Source organism: Sminthopsis crassicaudata, chromosome 5 (assembly GCF_048593235.1).
Source record: "Sminthopsis crassicaudata isolate SCR6 chromosome 5, ASM4859323v1, whole genome shotgun sequence".
Classification (NCBI taxonomy): Eukaryota; Metazoa; Chordata; class Mammalia; order Dasyuromorphia; family Dasyuridae; genus Sminthopsis; species Sminthopsis crassicaudata.
This window is the reverse complement of record NC_133621.1, coordinates 282,123,931-282,143,260: the sequence shown is the minus strand read 5'-3', so window position 1 is coordinate 282,143,260 and position 19,330 is coordinate 282,123,931. Positions and strand designations below refer to the sequence as shown.

At 35.9% G+C, this 19,330-nt stretch overlaps 1 protein-coding gene across 1 annotated transcript in view; it reads left to right on the top strand.

The window, feature by feature from the left end:
- Window positions 1-19,330, top strand: part of LOC141544766 (uncharacterized protein C3orf20 homolog) — a 48,115-nt gene that overhangs the window by 8,155 nt on the left and 20,630 nt on the right. The window contains exon 3 of the mRNA XM_074271293.1: window positions 4,301-4,417. Coding sequence (XP_074127394.1) covers window positions 4,301-4,417 — 117 coding nt within the window. The remainder of the gene's footprint in view (window positions 1-4,300; window positions 4,418-19,330) is intronic.

Genomic DNA, 19,330 nt, shown 5'->3' with positions numbered 1-19,330 from the left:
TACATATTTGCACATAGACAGAATCAATGCAAAGTACATATTACATACTGGCTAAACTTGGACCTGTTCTGTTTCCAAACTCGACCCTTCTTAGGCTATCTGGTGGCCCCTACTCAATGGGATTCACCATAACTATGCTGAACACAGTTGGAACACTTCATCAGCATAGCCTGCTGAAGTTCAGAACTTCCAATTTCATGGGGGTCCATCAGCTCCAGCTTCCTACTTACCTGAGATTACAGGGGTAAATCATATCCCACTATAAAATAATTTTAAAACAATAAAAATATAAGTACAACATATGGAAGTGTGTGGAATGTTACTGTAATATGTACAGAGAACAGAATATAGGCACACTTAATTAATTTATTTATTTTATAGGCTATGTTGATAAGTTCATCTTGAGATATCTAAACTATGAAAGTAAGAAAAATAATATAGAGATGAATATTGAGGAGAATATTATTCTCATTTTATGCTAGCAAATTTGATGAATAAGTAGAAATGTTAGAAACCTACTTAGAAAAATGAAAAAATTTATAAACGGATACATAAAAAAGTGGGACACAACCCAGCTGGAACATTTTTACCAAACTTTCAAAGAACAAATAAGCTTTTTATTACGCAGAATGTCCTAGAACATAGAAAAGGATGCAGTATTATTCCATTTATTTTATGAAGAAAATGTGGATTTAACTCTTAAACTTGGCAAAGAGCATAAAAATTATAGGGCTATGTCCCTTGCAAGTACAAACATAAAAATGCTATGTAAAATTTTAGGAAATGAAATACAACAATACATGGAAATGATTTTCCACCATGACTGGGTAAAGTTTCAGGGAATAAACATTTATTCATTCATTTGTTTATTCATTTATTCATTCAATCCATTTATTTTACAACAAAAGTGTCTATTCCCTATAAAAGCACTATATATAAATAGTCCATAATATTTTTTCTAGTTCATAATATTAACAGAAGAATAAAAGGCACTATGTAATTATTTTAATAAAAGTAATGGAGCTGTGTCATTTTAAAAGCTGATTAATCAACAGCCCAGAGATTATGAAGAAAATATGTAAAATGAAAGTATTTTCCTACATCTTTCTGTGCAAGAAAGCAGTGCCTTGAAATGAGTATTGGCTCTATGTGCCAATAAGTAGTGGGTTCTGATGAGGTCAGGATAGCAACTTGAAATAAACATGACAAATTCACAATGGCTATTCTCTTTGCCAAAACGGATATTTATTTAGAAGAAGAGGTTACAGACAAAATAAAAAGGTAAAATAGACACCAGGAATGGTAAATATGAAATAGATTTGGGAGAGCTTATAGTTAGCAAGGAAAGAGGTTTATACAAATTAACAATGGGAAAGACAAGTTCCCCAGTGGAACTCACAATTAACTGGGGAGAAAGGAAATACTCCATGACTGAATGGCAGGCTAAATCCATAGGAGAGTTTAGTCTCCTAAAAGAGTCAGTTAGCCATAAGGAGGAGGGAAAACACTAGGAGACATGGGGTGAGGAGGAAGACACCATGAGGCAGGATGCCGAACCAGGCTAACCCAAAAGGATTGAGCAAAGATGGTGTGAGCCATAGACAGATTTACTTAACTACATATAACCATGAGGTTTCACATAACTTGGTTTTTTTGATTAGCTACATTAAGGTGGGGTAACACTAGACCTCCCCAAGGGTGGCACTGTAAAGTTGAACTGATCCCCAGTAGTGCCCTTCCCTGCTTGCCTCAGGGAGTAATTTTATCAGTATTTCAGGCTTTCCCTGCCAACCTTACCCAGTGACCCAGGTTCTAGCCCATGAGTTGCCCCTACACTTTAGTCTGAGATGGGGAGACCCAATCTTAGATATGTAAACACAGTTATATCACTACCTAATATCCTCGTCTGTATATGGCTATACCTATTTATCTAGTTAAGAGTTATTAAATATTTTTCTATAGCTCTAAGTAGATACAGATACAGATATCACTATGATTTATTTATTTATTTTGCTATTACTTTTCTAAGCTGAGTGTCATTTAAAAGTGCTATGATTTCTGATTTCCATATGCCTGGACAATTGACATTTGTTTTAGCATTCTTTTAAAAAAGATTTGGGAGGCACCTAGGTGGCACAGTGCCCTAGCCCTAGCACTAGCCCTGAAGTCAGGAGGACCTGAATTCAAATGTGGCCTCAGACACTTAACACTTCCTATCTGTGTGACCCTGGGCAAGTCACTTAATCCCAATTGCCTCAGCCACTTTTTTTTTTTTTTTTTTTTTTTTTTGTATTATACGCCACATATTTTGATTTTCATATGACATATTTTGATATTCCTTTGCAAATTTTTTTACTGCATTGTAGTCCAAATATAGATTTTTTTCCCCCCTGAGGCTGGGGTTAAGTGACTTGCCCAGGGTCACACAGCTAGGAAGTCTTAAGTGTCTGAGACCAGATTTGAACTCGGGTCCTCCTGAATTCAAGGCTGGTGCTCTACCCACTGCGCCACCTAGCTGCCCCCAAAATATAGAATTTTTGAAGTGTGGTTTTTAAAAAATATTTACTTAATCTAACTTTTATTCCCTTTATGAAATCAATTCTATATTCTAGGGGTAACCTTGAAAAGAAAGCATCCACTTTTCCTGCTAGGAAATGATTTCCATAGCAAAGTGAAGTGAGAGTACTGGTCAGAAAGATCTGAGTTAAAATCAGATAGTTACTAGCTAGGTAATTTCAGGCAAATCTCTTAGCTTCGATTTGCTTCAGTTTCTTCAGTTATTAAAAGGGGATAAGTAAAGTACTTATCTATCAGAGTTGTTGTAAGGATAAACTAGATATATGTCCAGACTGGTACATAGTAGGTGTGATATAAATGCTAGCTATTATTATGATTATTGTTCATTGTTGTTGATATTTAGTCATTTCAGTAATGACCAACTCTTTGTGGCCCCATTTGAGCAAAGATACTGGAATAATTTGCCATTTCTTTCTCTAGTTCATTTAACAGATAAGGAAACTGAGGCAAACTAGATTAAGTGATTTGGCCAGGATCACATAGCCAGTAAGTGTCTGCGGCAAGATTTGACCTCTTCCTGACTTCTGGTCAGGTCTGGTGCTCTACCTACTGTGCCACTTAGCTACCTGATTGTGAGTTAATTCTGCCTTATCCGTCTAGCCTTTCTTTACTAATTCTTGTCAAGTTGATGCATGAGTCTGATAGTGGAAGTCTATTAAGATTTGATCTGGAGAGGTCTCCCAGCACAATTGTATTATTATCTATTTCTTTTTACATTCCTATCAGTTTATGCCTTTTACGTATAGGATGCTCTGTTGTTAGGTATAAACAATCATTGTTAGGTTTTCATAAGAGGCAGCTTGGGGTTGTTGAAAGAGCACTTAATCCATTTACTATGAAATCCAATTTAATACTGTAATAGTGCTTCTGCTGTAACCAGCAATTTTCTCGCCTGGAGCAAGAAATTTAGAAACATGCCTAGAGCAGACAGCATGTAATATGCCATCAAATTAACTCTTTGAGATAAATACTATTGGAGTAGGGAAGGGGGAAGAGGGATTAAGAGACACAAAGTCCCTGAACCTTGTAAAAGGTTAGAAAGCAGATATTTTGATAGGGAAGTTGGGAGCAGAGCAGACTGAAGAAGCAGAAAAAAGAGAAGGCAAATCACTTAATTTCTTTCTCAGTTTCTTCAACTGTAAAATGTGGAGAATAATAGCCCTTTACCCCTCCTTTTCCGGGGTTGTTGTAAGGAATAAGATATTTGTAAAGTGCTTAGCACAATAGTTAGCACATAGTAGGTGCTATAGAAATACCACCTATTATTTTTGTTGTTGTTATTAATCAATTCTGCCTTATCTGTCAATTTTTAATTTGAATTTCAATTAATTACCCTTGTTAATTAAGTGCTAAATTTAGTTGGCTCTATATTACTGACAGAGAATATTACAAGCCAGCATCATTTGAAGTAAAGCTAGTGATAGATCTGGGTAATAGTTTCTCTAGTTTTACTGACTTTCATTAATCAGTTTTACACTTTCCCCCAACTTTTAGTCTCGTTATCTCTTTTGCTTTCAAGTACACCTCTTAGAGGAAACAGGCAATATATCTAATCAGTGTGGTTGATAGATACAACTTTGGATTTAGAGTTGGGAAAATCTGAGTTTTAATCCCACTCATAGTGATGAGCTCCATTTACTTGACTATATTTACTATACTGCTTGAATATGTAAAGACTTATTCCCTGTGTTTTTAATATGTTGACATTCCTTGTCTTGCGCAGAGTCGCCTGGATCCCTTCCGGTTGCTCAAGTACAATATCAGCTGTGCTGATGAATTCACTGATCATATTGGTTCCCTCTTGGTCTATCGCCACAATGTTTCCCCAGGCATGTTCTTGGTATGTGTTCTTTGAAGCCTTTGTCTTAAATTTATATATTTTACTTGTAAAGCAATGTAGCTGAGCATCATAGGAGCACTTTCTTTTTGAGTATTTGAATTCTATGTTAATATTCTGTAGGGCGTGTAGATATATTGAGGGCAGCTATGTGGCAGAGTGGATAAAGTGCCAGTTGTAGAGTCAGGAAAACTTGACTTCAAATCTACCTCCAGACACTTAATAGATGTGGAAACCTGGGCGAGACACTTCATCTTGTTTGTCTCAGTTTCCTCATCTATAAAATGAGCTGTATAAGGAAATAGTGAACCACTAAGCATCTTTGGCAAGAAAACCCCATGTGAGGTTCCAAAGAGTTGGATACAGTTGAAACAATTTAACAACAATAACAAACATGGGTTTTAAGCTGTAATTATGTCCATCTGCAACATTTTGTATAGTGGTTGTCTATGGTACAACCAGTGATGTACAGATAAGAATTTAACAACTACCTGTTGTGGGAGGCAGGAATTATATTCATGTCATATTTTTAAGTTGAATTTGCATTAATATTTTCTCCATAGCTCTTAAGTCTAGATAGCAACAATAAATCAAGCCCTGATTTGTAGCATTTTCTTATTTCTGAGGTATAAATAATCATAATAAAAATTTATTAGCCCATTAACTTTCTGTGAACAGCTCAAGATGACTCCAGCATACCTCTAGTTTATATTACAACATGTTACAATATAATCCATACAATAAAATTCAGATCAATCAATGATCTGAAGAGAAAGAAAATAATACATACTTTCTAATGCATAGTTTGTGATTGCCATCTTTCATTACCTCATTGCTGTTAACTCCCAGGTGTAGATATTCAGCCTGATGCTCTCCCCTGAGTTTTAGTCACATATCACCAATGTCTTATTAAACATCCCAAAATGAATGATCCATAGGCATCACAAATTCAGCATTTTTATAGCTAAACTCATTATCTCTTCCTGCTATCTTTTCCTTCCTTTCATCTCCCAATCTCTCCCATTCTCATCAAATTCATAATCTTGGCATTATCCTGCTTTCATTTTTCTCTCCCTAAACACTTCTGATGAGTAGTCATATCTTTCCATTTCTACTTTTGCAATGTCTCTCAACCCAGCCCTTCTCTTCATATACAGAGCTAACATCTGAACTCCATTCCTTCTCCTCTAAATGGCTTCAATAGTCTTCTCACAGTAGTCCATCCTTCGCTCTGCTGCCATAGTGATTTTCCTTAAGTACAAATCTGGGTGCACCATTATTTTATTCAAATAACTCTGGTTGTTTGGAAGTTGGCTTCCCTTTGTCCCTCTTGTTGGGCTACTTACTGTTATGGTTTCTCATCATGTGCTCACTTGACCCATCTTGTTTTTCCTTATACATTTCTTTGATGACATTCTTTACTCATTCTTCTTTTACAATTGCTTACTTGTCAAGTACTGTGGCCTACTTTTACACATCAATCACTCAGTCAAATATTTATTAAGTACCTACTATATTTATTTCTGAAGGAGAAAGAGAAACAAATGGCAAACTACTAAAGTATCTTTGCAAGAAAACCCCAAATGGGATCACATGGAGTAAACAACAACATTTGCCAGGTACTGTGCCAAATGCTGAGGTACAAAGAAAGGCAAAAAGCTATCCCTATCTTCAAGGAGCTCACATTCAAATGGGGGAGACAACATGCAAACTGTATCCATGGGTAAAATGGTGGCAATCTCAGAGGGAAGGCACTAGCAGTAGGAGAGAATGGGGGAGGACTTTTGCAGAAGGAAGGATTCAATAGTATTTTATTTTTCCAATCACACGTAAAGATAGTTTTCAATATTCACTTTTGTAAGATTTTGAATTTAAAATTTTTCTCCCTCTCCTTAATTTTCCCCTCTTCCCAAGAAAGCAAACAACCTGACATAGGGTATATACATATACAATCATTACACGTTAGTCATATTATGAAAGAAAGATTAGAACAAAAAGGAAAAACCAAGAAAGGGGGGAAAAGTTGAAAATACTATGCTTTGATCTGCATTCAGACTCCATAGTTCTGTCTTTGGATGTAGATGGCATTTTCCATTCCAAGTCTATTGGAATTGTCCTGGATGACTGCATTACTGAGAAGAGCTGTTATTCATAGTTGATCATCACACAATCTTGATTTACTGTATATAAGGTTTTCTTGGTTCTGCTCACTTCACTCAGCATCAATTCATGTAAGTCTTTCCAGGCTTTTCTGAAATCTCATCATTTCTTATAGAACAATAATATTCCATTAAATTCATATACCATAACTTATTCAGCCATTCTCCAATTGATGGGCATCCCCTCAATTTCTAGTTTCTTGCCACCACAAAAAGAACTCTTACAAACATTTTTGCCTATGTAGGACCTTTCACTTTTTTATGATCTCTTTGGGATTCAGAACCAGTAGTAACAATGCCGAATTAAAGAGCATACACAGTTTTAGACTCCTTTGGGCATAGTTCTAAATTTTTGCTGAAAAAGAAATTTAAGCTGAAAAAAATGTTAATTATTATTTAATTAAACCAATGAGCTTTGATATTATTCTCCTATCATTCTATAAATTCAGCAGGGACTCTATCTTGTCTAAATTTTGCAGCTAACCCAAAGTTCTGGCTAATAGTTCCTCTAGTTTTACTGACTTGCATCTTCCCCTAATTTTTAGTCTCTTGGTTTGAAGTATCTCTTGTAAGCGCAAAGGGCTATCAAACTGTGCATACCCTTTGATACAGCTGTGTTTCTACCGAGCCTGTGCCCCAAAGAAATCACAAAAACAGGGAAAAGGACCCACATGTGTGTAACAGCCCTTTTAGTAGTGGCAAGAAACTGGGAACTGAGTGGATGCCCATCAGTTGGAGAATGGCTGAATAAGTTATGGTATATGAATGTTTTGGAATATTATTGTTCTATAAGAAATATCAGCAGGATGATTTCAGAGAGACCTGGCGAGACTTATATGGACTGATGCTAAATAAAGTGAATAGAACCAAGAGAACATTGCCTATAGCAATAGCAAGATTATACTAAGATCAATTCTAATGGGCGTGTGTCTTTTCAACTTGAGGTGATTCAGGCCAGTTCCAATGGTCTTGTGATGGAGAGAGCCATCTGCACCCAAAGAGAAGACCGTGGGGACTGAGTGTGAATCACAACATAATATTTTAACTCTTTTTGTTGTTGTTTGCTTGCTTTTTATTTTCTTTCTCATTTTTTCCCCCTTTTGACCTGATTTTTCATGTGCAGCATGATAATTGTGGAAATATGTATAGAAGAATTGCACATGTTTATCATATATTGGATTGCTTGCTGTCTAGGAAAGGAGATGGGGGGAAGGAAAGGCAAAAAATTGGAATGCAAGATTTGACAAGGGTGAATGTTGAAAATTATTTTTGCATATGTTTTGAAAATAAAAGGCTTTAATAAAAAAGTATACCTCTTAGAGATAAAAGGTGATTGTGTTTTATCTTTTAATCTAGTCAGTGATCAAGGGGCCAAAGTCTAAGTTCCTTGAGATCTGAGACTGTCTTTCTTTGTATCCCCAGAACTTAGCATAGTGTCTGGCACACAATAGGCACTTTTTGACTTGACTCAAACTCAGTCTTTAAAAGAGACCCCAAACAAACCCAAATTTTTATTTCCATCATTTCAGAACAATAGGTTTATCCCTCCTTGGACCTCAATTTCTTCTGTAAAATGGGAGAAGAGAGTCCTTATTAACTCTCTGGCTACAATCCGATAATCAAAACAACTTAAATTAAATTTAGTGCCAAGAGACCATGTGGCTGTCTGTCCACTGGGTGACACTGTTGATTTACTTGAAATGAGCAAGCTCAATTAGCTGTGTCCCTAAAAGGCAAGAAAATTGCAGAATGACCTTCTTTGGGATTCAGGGAGCAGCTCAGTCTTCCTTTGCCAAGAATCGAGTCCATTCTCTGTCCTACAGAACTATGGAACCACTTGTGTTCAAAGAACTTCAATACAGGTTTACTGGGAGCAAAGCAGAGGCCCGAGGCATTATTATTTAGATAATTTAAAGGGCGGAGGAGAAAAAGGGACTTTAGAGATAATAAAACATGGCTTTAACATTTGAGGAAACTGAAGTCCAGAGAGAGAAAGTCACAAGTTGGGTCACAGGCTTTAGACCCGAAAATCCTTAAATACAGAGTAAATGAGGAGCCTGAGGCTCAGAGAGATGCCTTAGAGCTTCTTTCAGCCAAATTCTTCTTTGCTTTTTCTTCAATAGTATTTTATTTCTCCAATTACCCGTAAAGATATCTTTCAACATTCATTTTTGTAAGAATTTGAGTTCCAAATTTTTTCTCCCTTCCTTCTTTACCTTCCCCCCCTCCCCAAGACAGCAAGCAATCTGATATAGGTTATACCTATACAACTATTTAAAACATACTTCCATAGCTTGCCTTTTTAAGAATAGTATTTTATTTTTCCAATCATATGTAAGGATAGTATTCATTCATTTTTGTAAGATTTTGATTCCCAATTTTTTCCATCTTTTCCTTACCTCTCTCTCCCTTCTCCAAGACAGCAAGCAATCAGATATGTCATACATGTACAATTATTTAAAACATTTTCATAATTTGCCTTTTTAAAAATATATTTTATTTTTTCAGTTATATCTAAAGATAATTTCAATTCATCTTTATAAGATTTTGAGTCCCAATTTTCTCCCTCTTTTCCTTATCTCCCCTTTCTCTAAAATAGCAAGCAATCTGATATAGGTTATATATATACAATTATTTTAAACATAGTTGTTCCATAGTTTGTCTTTTTTTCCTAAATTATTCAATTAAAGCAAAAGCTAATGAGGGAAACTATCCCATTTCATTGGTTTAAAGAATTAATTCTCACATGAGGAAACTATCTCCCATCTTGCTTTGCCATTCAGAGTCTTAAGCTTCCTAGGACACAGAGAAGGTGAGAGATTTTGGACAGAGTCAGGCAGTTGGTAAGTGTCAAGGGGTGGTTTCAGTTGGCTCTGGAGGGGAAAGAGAGGCTGGTGACTTTGCACAGCTTTCCCTTACTTCAATCTAATTCATTTGCATGTCACAGCATCCCCGAAGTCATGGTCCACTTTGTGAAGGAAAAACAAAAACAACAGAGGGGTGGGGATGAGAAGGGGGACTTGAATTCAGGTCTTTCCAACACTTCCCAAAAGTATTCCCTACTACCACACTTACTTTAAAAAGTAAAATAAACCTGAGGAGATAAAAGGGAGTTATCATGGAAAATGAGTGAAAATGGGCTTTTTCCTCATCTATCCCCCTGACTTGGCTTCCTTCAAGTCCTAGTTCAAATCCTACCTTCTCTAAGAAGCCTTTCCTGTTGTCCCTTTATACCAATGCCTACCCCCTAGTGATGATCTACAGTTTGGATTGTGTGTGTATATATATATATTGTCCATACATAGTGATTGGCACGTTGTCTCTACCATTAGATTATGCACTCCTTGAAAGCAGGAACTGTCTTTTACCAATTTTTTTTGTATCCCTAACACTTAATGCTGTACCTGGCACACAATAGGTGCTTAATAAATGCTTGTGGACTTGACTGACTTTATGTGACAAAATTATTACACTATCCTGTGCTCAGTTAATTGTTTGAAAGCCTATAGCTTTTAAAAAATATATCAATATATTTAGTTGTATATATATGGTCTATACATATATAACTATAATCAATATATTTGAATATATTAAAAACTTCACAAAATAGTGGTCTAATCCTGCCTCTGACACTTAGGAGTATATGAGTATAATCAAGATATTTAATGTCTCTCAGTCTCAGTTTCTTCATCTAAGAAATGGAGTTAATCATGTCTGTAATAACTACTTCTTAGTCTTAAGAAGCTACTTCTGAGGTAATATATGTAATAAAAATCTCCCTCTCTAGCTTTTGCTTTAATTGAATAATTTAAAAAAAAAGACAAACTATGGAAATATGGAAATTTTTGAAAGGAAGAGATAAGAAATGGAGTTAATCATGCCTGTAATAGCTACTTCTGAGTTGATATGAGGTAATAATATGTAAACTTTCAAACCCTAAAGTACTATGTGCTATCTATTATTATGGGGTAAATGCCTTGTCTAGTCTGGGGGGATTCCTGATTGGTTCTAATTTGGGGAATGACCTTTCCCAGCTGCCCAGAATCAGTTTTCTCTATTGCTTAGCAGGATCTGAAAAAATTGTGATAGCCTAAGATGTTTTGATTTATTGCATTATGAGAACAGGTTTCTATGGGGAGAATGAAATTGAGGCAATTATTGGGACTGTTTAGGTTTAATTCACCCACTTTCAATTGCATTTTCCAGATGGCTCTGGCTCCAAATTGCATTTAAGGTGTATTGAATGATGCTGGCTAATGAATTTTAAAAGCTCAGCACAATGTAGTCGTACTCCTCTGGGAGTGGAAGAAAAACTGAACTCATACTCACTTCCTATTTGTAGCAACTGCATGACTGTAGTTGAGCTAGTGAATTGCTATGAGTATCAACATCTCCATCCATAAAATAAGGGTAATGATGAATGCTTACACCATTACCTTAGTCAGTCCACAAACATTTATTAAGCACTGCTCTAAGCACTGGGGAATACAAAGAAAAGGAAAAAAAACCCACCAAAACCCTAGATCTTACCCTCGAGAAGTTTATAATCAAATGGAGGAGGAGGAACAATATATAAATAACTATATACGAAATAAGATATATATAGAAGAGATGGATATTGCTAAGAAAGTGCTATAGATATGAGAATTATTAGCAAGAAGAATTGAGGGGCTCATTTATTTCCCTTCCTATTACAGATCAGTTGCATTTGCATCTATTTGCCAAAGTAAATAAAAAGCATCTACCATCATCTCCTTGTGTTTTCCACTTTACACAGAATGTTTTCCCATGTTTCATCTCATATGATCTTCATAACTTTGGGAGGCGAGTAGGTATTATCCACATTCTATAGATGAGGAAACTGAGACTCAACAAGGCAATATAACAGAAGCTTATTTAAAAAAAAAATTTAATGGTATTTTATTTTTTCAAATACATACAAAGATAGTTTTCAATATTCACCTTCACAAAAGCTTGTGTTCCAAGTTTTTCTCCTTCTCCTCCTTCCTCTCCCCTCCCCAAGACAGCAAGCAATTTGATATAGGTTAGATGGTGCAGTTCTTCTAAGCATATTTCTTTATTTGTCATGCTGAGCAAAAAAAAAAAAAAAAAGAAATCACATCAAAAGGGGAAAAAATGAGAAAGAAAATAAGCAAGCAAACAACAACAAAAAAGATGAAAATATATGCTTTGATCCACTCCAGTTTTTCATAGTTCTCTATCTGGATATGGAAGGCATTTTTTATCACAAGTCTATTGGAATTGCCTTGAACCACCTCATTCTAACAAAAATTTATTAAGCACCAACTATATACAAGTCACTGTGCAAGATGCTGAGGATACAGAACACAATAGGAAAAAAAAAATGTCCCTGCCTTCAGGAAGTTTACAAGTCTACCCCCTAGGTTAACTGACTTGCCCTAGGTGTGTGTGTGTATGTGGGGGGAGGGGGATCAGTGGGATTTAAATGTGAATTCCTCATTGCAAATTCAGCACACTATCCACTACAACTCTGGTTGTCTCTCATAGGGACTAGGATGCCAAAATATGAATAGTATGAAGAAATCCATTTATTTATAATTAGTGGGTTAAATTTAGTTGCCTATTTTTAATATATGCTGGGTATGTATCAAAATAACTTTGGTCTCTTTAAATAAGTTACTGAGTCTAGGAGGAGGAGTGGAGATGATGGAGAGTCTTTCGATGGAAGCCAATAGTGACAGACCCCAATGACAACATATAAAGTCAGAGGAGAGAGAGAAAAGGTCAAAAAGAAGAGAGATTATTAAAGGCTGATCTAGGGGAGATTTGTTTCCTGAAAGCCAAGTGAATTCCAGACTTTGTGGCTGTTAAAAACAACTGGCAGTAAAGTCAGGCACTTATCTGATCTGTAAACACTGGACTTGGCTTAAACTAACTCAGAATAGGCCTGACATGAGAAGAATCAAAAAGAACAGTTTAAATTAAGAAAAGGACATTTTTTTTTAGGCAGCTCCGTGGCAAGGTAGATAGACAGACTTGGAGTCAGGAAACCCTGAATTCAAATTCTGCCTCAGATATTTACTTGCTGTGTGAATCTATTTATGTCACTTAATTTCTGTCTGCCTCAGTTTGCCCATCTTTAAAATGGGGATAATAATAGCACCTATCCCATAGTTGTTGTTTTGTGTGATCTTGGATAAATCACTCTGAGCCTTTCTAAGCTTCTTCAACTCCTTTTTAACTACAAAAGCAGAGAAGTCAGAGTCAGTAGAAGGATTTCCCATGTTAAGTTTTTCCCAAGTTAACAAAATCACAGGTCTTTGACTATTCATTTAGATTTATTATTTTTACTTATATTTGGATCCTATGGTTTTATTGGTGTAAGGAAACTTCTACTAAATCAGATTAGTTTCTGCTCTGAATTATATAGTCTAAATGCAGCTTATAAAAGGTTATGGTGTCAAATTCTAATTGAAATGAGGCCGTAAAACCATACACAAGGCTCCCAGAAGCCACATGTTAGCCCACATTAACATTAGTTATACTTTATCATATTTTTATTTTCCTTATTAAATATTTCCCAATTATATTATATATATACATATACATATGTGTGTATATACATATACACACACATATAATTTAAAATTATAGGGTAGAGCCAGGATGATGGAGAAAAGAAGGTAACTCACCTGAGCTCTCCATAAAACTCTTTCAAACACCTTTAAATAATGCCATTAAACAATTCCTGGAGCAGTAAAAGCCACAAAAAGATGGAGTGAAATAATTTTCCAGCCAAAGACAACTTAGAAGATTGGCAAGAAGGGTATGTTGCCCCTGTAAGAGAATGGAGCCTAGTCCAATGTAGGCTCCACCAGCATGAACTGGATCCCAGAATACCAGGAGCAGGCCTTGGGAACTAATGAATCAGCAGCCCAGCAGTGGCTTCCAGGGCTCTCAGCTCACAGACTGCAAGGGGGTGAATAACTGGTCAAAAAGAGATGACAGGGGTGTCTTTACTGGGATCTGGGTTGCAGTTCTAGTTGCAGTCTTAGGCAAGGAGGAGAATTAGCTCACCAGAGCTTATGGCCACAATAGGGTAGGAACCCTCATCTCAGTTTTAGTGTGGAAAAGAGTGGTTGTGTCACTCACAGACCAGAGCATAAGCCAGGAGAGAAGTAAATACCTCTTCTTAGATTATATCACCTTGGAAGAAATGAAGGCTTACATGTCCCTAGAAGTATCTCTGGAAAAAAAAAATTGCATAGCCCTCACATTGCCCAGGCTTGGGACACTGGAAGCAGAATCCTATTTTAACAAAGAGTTAAAAGTCAAGAGATGGGCTAGGAAAATAAGCAACAGAAAAGAAATTCTGACCATAGTGCTTGACTATGGTGAAAAGGAAGATCAGGACACACTCAGAAGGTGAAAACAAAGTCAAGCCTCCAACATCCAAGCCTCCAAGAAAAATATGGATTGGTCTCAGGCCATGAAAGAGCTCAAAAATAATTCTGAAATTCAAGTATAAGAGGTAGAGGAAAAAATGAAAAGAAAAATGAGAGTGATGAAAGAAAATAATGAGAAATGAGTCAACAGCTTGCTAAAGGAGTCATACAAAATACAGAAGAAAATAAGACCTCAAAAACAGTCTAAGCCAAATGGTAAAAGAAGTACAAAAAGCCAATGAAGAGAAGGATGGCTAAAAAAGCAGAGTTAGCCCAGTGGAAAAGGAGGTACAAAAGCTTACTGAAAAAATAATTCCTTTAAAATTTTTTCAGTGACTTTATGAGAAACCAAGAAACAAAAAAAAAAATAAATAAATAAAACCAAAAGAATGAAAAAAATATAAGACTATGAAATATTCCATTAGAAAAACAACTGATCTAGACCCAGGAGAGATAATTTAAAAATTATTGGACTATCTGAAAGCCTAGATATCATCTTTCAAGAAATTGTCAAGGAAAATTGACTTGATATTCTAAAACCAGAGGGGTAAAATAGAAACTTTAAAAATCCACTAATCACTTCCTGAAAGAGATCTCAAAATGAAACTTTTAAGAATATTATAGCCAAACTCCAGAGCTCCCAGGACAAGGAGAAAATACTGCAAGCAGCCAGAAATAATTCAAGTATTGTGGAGCCACAGTCAAGGTAACGCAAGATTTAGCAGCTTCTTCATTAAAGAATCAGAGAACTTGGAATATGATATTCTGGAGAGCAAAAAAGTTGGCATTACAACCAAGAATCACGGATCCAGCAAAACTGAGTATAATTATTCAGGGAGGAAATGGATATTCAATGAAATAGAGGACATTCAAGCATTGTTGATACAAAAAATCAGATTTGAATAGAGAATTTGATTTTCAAATGTAAAACTCAATGAAAGCATAAAAAAGGTGAACAGGAAAGGGAAATCATAAGACACTTAATATTAAACTATTTACATTTCTTCATGGAAAGATACTAGTAAAAAACTAGTAAAAACTCTCTTATTGAGGTAGTTAGAAGATGTATATGGAGACAGAGGGCACAGATGTGTGTTAAATATGAAGGGATGATATATAAAAAAATAGTGGGGTGAGAGGAATATACTGGGAGAAAGGGAAAAGGAGAGATAGAAGGGGATAAAGTATCTTACTTAAAAGAGAAAAGAAAAAGCTTTTAGAGTTGAGGAAAATAAAGGAAATGTAAGGGGGAATGAATGAACCTTACTCTCATTAGAATTGGCTCATTGAGGAAATAACATACACACTGAGTTGGACACAGAAATCTATCTTATCCTGTAGGAAAGTAGGAGGGGAAAAGGATAAGAGAAGGGGGTAGTGGTGATAGAAGGAAGAGCAGATTGAGGGAAGGGGTAGTCAAAAGCAAAATACTTGAGGAGAGACAGAGTAAGAAGCGAGAGAATAGAATAAATGGGGGAGCAATAGAACAGAGGGAAATAGTTAGCAATAGTAATATGAAAAAAATTTCAAAGCAATTTCTCTGATTAAAGACCTCTTTTCTCAAACATATAGAGAATGGAGTCAAATTAATAAATTCCCCAACTGATAAATGATCAAGAGATATGAATAGTTTTTAGATGAAGTAATCAAGGGTATCTATAGCCATGTGAAAAAATGCTCTAGCTCACTATTAATTAGATAAATACAAATTAAAACAATCTGAGGTATTATCTCATGCCTATTAGATTGGTTAATAGGACAGAAATGGAAAATGACAAATGTTGGAGAGAATGTGGGGAAAATGAGACATTAATATACTGTTGGTGAAGTTGTGAACTGATTCAATCATTCTGTACAGCAATTTGGAACTATGCCCAAAGGGCTATAAAACCATGGACTAGCGATGCTAGATTAGGTCTGTATGCAAAGACAGATTTTTTAAAAAAGGAAAGGAACATACAAAAATAGTTATGGCAACTCTTTTCTGGCAGGGATGTGGAAACTGGGAGGATGTCCATCAATTGGGAAATGGCTGAATAAATTGTGGTATGTAATTATGATGGAATATTATTGTGCTATACAAAATGATGAACAGGATGTTCTCAGAAAAACCTGGAAAGACTTGCATGAGCTGATGCAAAGTGATATGTACTGTGTACAAAGTAATAGCAATATTGTAAGATGACTGATCAACTGTGAATGACTTCACTATTCTCAGCAATACAAGCAATCCAAAACAACTCTGAAAGAGGTATGATGAAAAATGCTATCCATATCCAAAAAAAGAACTGATGGCATCTGAGATTGAGACATGCTTTTTAAATTTTCTTTATTTCTCTTAAGTTTTTTTTTTTTGGTGGTATTATATTTTCTTTTACAACATGACTGTTATGGAAATGTTTTGCATGACTACATATATGTAACCTATATTCAATTGCTTGCCTTCTCAACAAGAGGGGATGGGTAGGGAGGAAGGGAAAGGAATTGAAATTAAAAGTTTTTTAAAAATGTTAAAAATTATTTTTACATATAAGTGGGGGGGAAATAAAATAATAAATTTTTAAAATTTTATAATTTTATTTAACTTATTTTAACATTAAAAAAATTAAGTTCCAAATTCTCTTCCTCACAATTACATTTTAATCTGATTCAAGTGAGCTATCCATTATAACACATTGACAATGACTCTCATTCTATTTTTCCTTTTTTTCCTGTCTTTTTCTATTTATCTCTTCTATTTCTCTGTTTTTCTTTTTCTTTGTTTCTTTGTTTCTGCCTGTCTCTGTCTCTCTCTCTCCCCTCTCTGTCTCTTTTATTTCTCTCTTTCCCTCCCTCCTTTCTCTCTCTCTCTCTCTCTCTCTCTCTCTCTCTCTCTCTCTCTCTCTCTCTCTCTCTCTCTCTCTCTCTCTCTCTCTCTCTCATTTCTCCATCTCTTTCTTCTCCTCTCTCCTCTCCTTTCTTTCTCTCTCTCCCTCTGACTCTCTCTTTCTCTCTCTCTCATTTATCTCATTCTCTCTCCTCTCTGTCTCTGTTTCTTTCATTTCTCTTATTTCTTATCTCAATCTCTCTCCCATTTCTTTGTGTGTGCATTTGTATTCTACCTCTTTCTATCCCTGATTCTTTCTCTCTTATTCCAAAAATCTGAGTGCAGTCTTTAGCTATTAAGCTTCAAAATAGGAGAATGTTTTTTCCATGGAAGATGCTATATTCCACTGTGAGACTCACAGGTTCCTCTCTGTTGGGGATGGGCTAGAATTAGCTCTTAAAATCTCTGAGCTTAAGATTCTCATCTATGAAATGAAGGCTTCAGACTAAATGATTTCTCTTGTCTTTTCTAGTTCTGAATCCTTTGATTCTGGGAATTCTGGGAATTTTCCTCTGCTCCTTGAAAAGCTCTAAGATGTTTATTTACAGTGAACAAAGGACTATAGAAAAAGAGAGAGAGAGAGAGAGAGAGAGAGAGAGAGAGAGAGAGAGAGAGAGAGAGAGAGAGAGAGAGAGAGAGAGAGAGAGAGAGAGAGAGAGTCAAGCCTTTCCAGCTTGTCCCTGACTCTGGTATGGAAATGTTTAGATATTCCTCCCTCTCCACTCGCCTTATCTATGTTGGACAGACATTGCGCCCCTGCTTAGAGCCGGAATTACAGCCATAGGGAGTGTTAGTGCCTCAGAGGTTTTTAGATATATAAAATGGCTCAAATCCAGCAGAGGCAGCTTGGGAGGAATACTGTTGTCTAAGAAAGCAGGCAGCTTCTTGAATTATCAAAGGAAAGAAAGATGGAAGGTCTGTTCAGCAGAACCAGAAAGGCTGCCACAGGCATTTCAGTCAACCAATAAGCATTTATTAGGCACCTTGTATGTGCCAGGTACTGTCTTAGGCACTGGAACTAGGAAGATGAGAATGAATCAGTCTTTGCACCCTAGGGGCTTCCATTCTAAGGAAGACATGTATAAATGTACTGAAGTGGTCTGCAGATCTCCCAAGTTTTTAAAGCCATTTGGTTAGAATCTGGTGCCAGAGAGATCAAGTCTAATCCTTCCATAATTTAGTCAGCTTCCTTTATCTACTTCAATTCAATTCAACAAGTAATAAGCATTGTATGTGCTAGATACTGAGGGTTCAAGAAAAAAATGAAACAATCCCTGCCCTCTCGGAGCTTACATTCTAACAGAAGAAAAACATGTACACATTGAAGCTGACACCAAAAAACACAAGGTAATTTATGTGTACAACACACATATAAAGTAAAATGTAACACTAAAGTAACTAGGAAACTATTATTAAGTATTTCTTAATAGGATCTCATCAGCCTTGGTGTTCTGTCTCTGATTGATGGCTGCAGCCTTGAACTCCAAACCTCCACTTGAGAAGAAAGCTCAGCTCAGAATATTCCATTTCTTACAGGGCTTCATTACTGTGACTCTCTAATTCATCCTCTACCATGTCCCTAAGTGTACCCCTCAAACTCCAGCTTTTTTGGGGGGTGTGCCTCAATAGATTGTAAGCTTCTTGAGGACAGAACTTTTTTTTTTCTGTGTATCTTTTTGTATCTGTAGCCCTAATATTTGTCATACAGTAGATGCTTAATACATTAAAAAATGTTTGACAGCAAGATGGCTCAGTGCATAGATCGAAGGTCTGGAATCATCCAGCCTTAGATGCTTACTAGCTGTATGACCCCAGGCAAGTCATTTAACCCATTTGCCTCAGTTTTCTCATCTGTAAAATAAACTGGAAAAGGAAATGGAAAAACCACTCCAATATCCTTGCCAAGAAAAACCCAAAGTGGGGCCATAAAGGGTTAGACAAAACTGAAAATAATAACAATAATGTTTTTTTTTATCTAACAAAAACAACAATGTTTATTGACTGAACTCATAGAACATATATATAGTATATCAGTCAACAATAATTTATTAATATAATTTATTAATTTTACAATTTAATTAATCAGATTTATTTTGATTTATTAATTACCTACATATGTTAAGCCCTACTAAGCATTATGTTAAGTACTTTACAATCATTATCTCAAGGGTAAAACCTTGGGAGGTAGGAGTTATTATTGTCACCCCCATTTTAATAATAATGACAACAGATAACATTTATATAGCACCTACTATGTGCCAGGCATTATGCCAAGTGCTTTACAATTTTTGTTGCTGTTTAGTTGTTTTAGTTGTGCCCAACTCTTTGTGGTCCCATTTAGGATTTTCTTATGAGAGATAATGAAGGGGTTTGCCATTATCCTCTCCAGCTCATTTTATAAGGTTACTTGTCTTGCGTAGGGTCACCCAGCTAGAAAATCTCTAGAGCTGGATTTGAGCTCAGG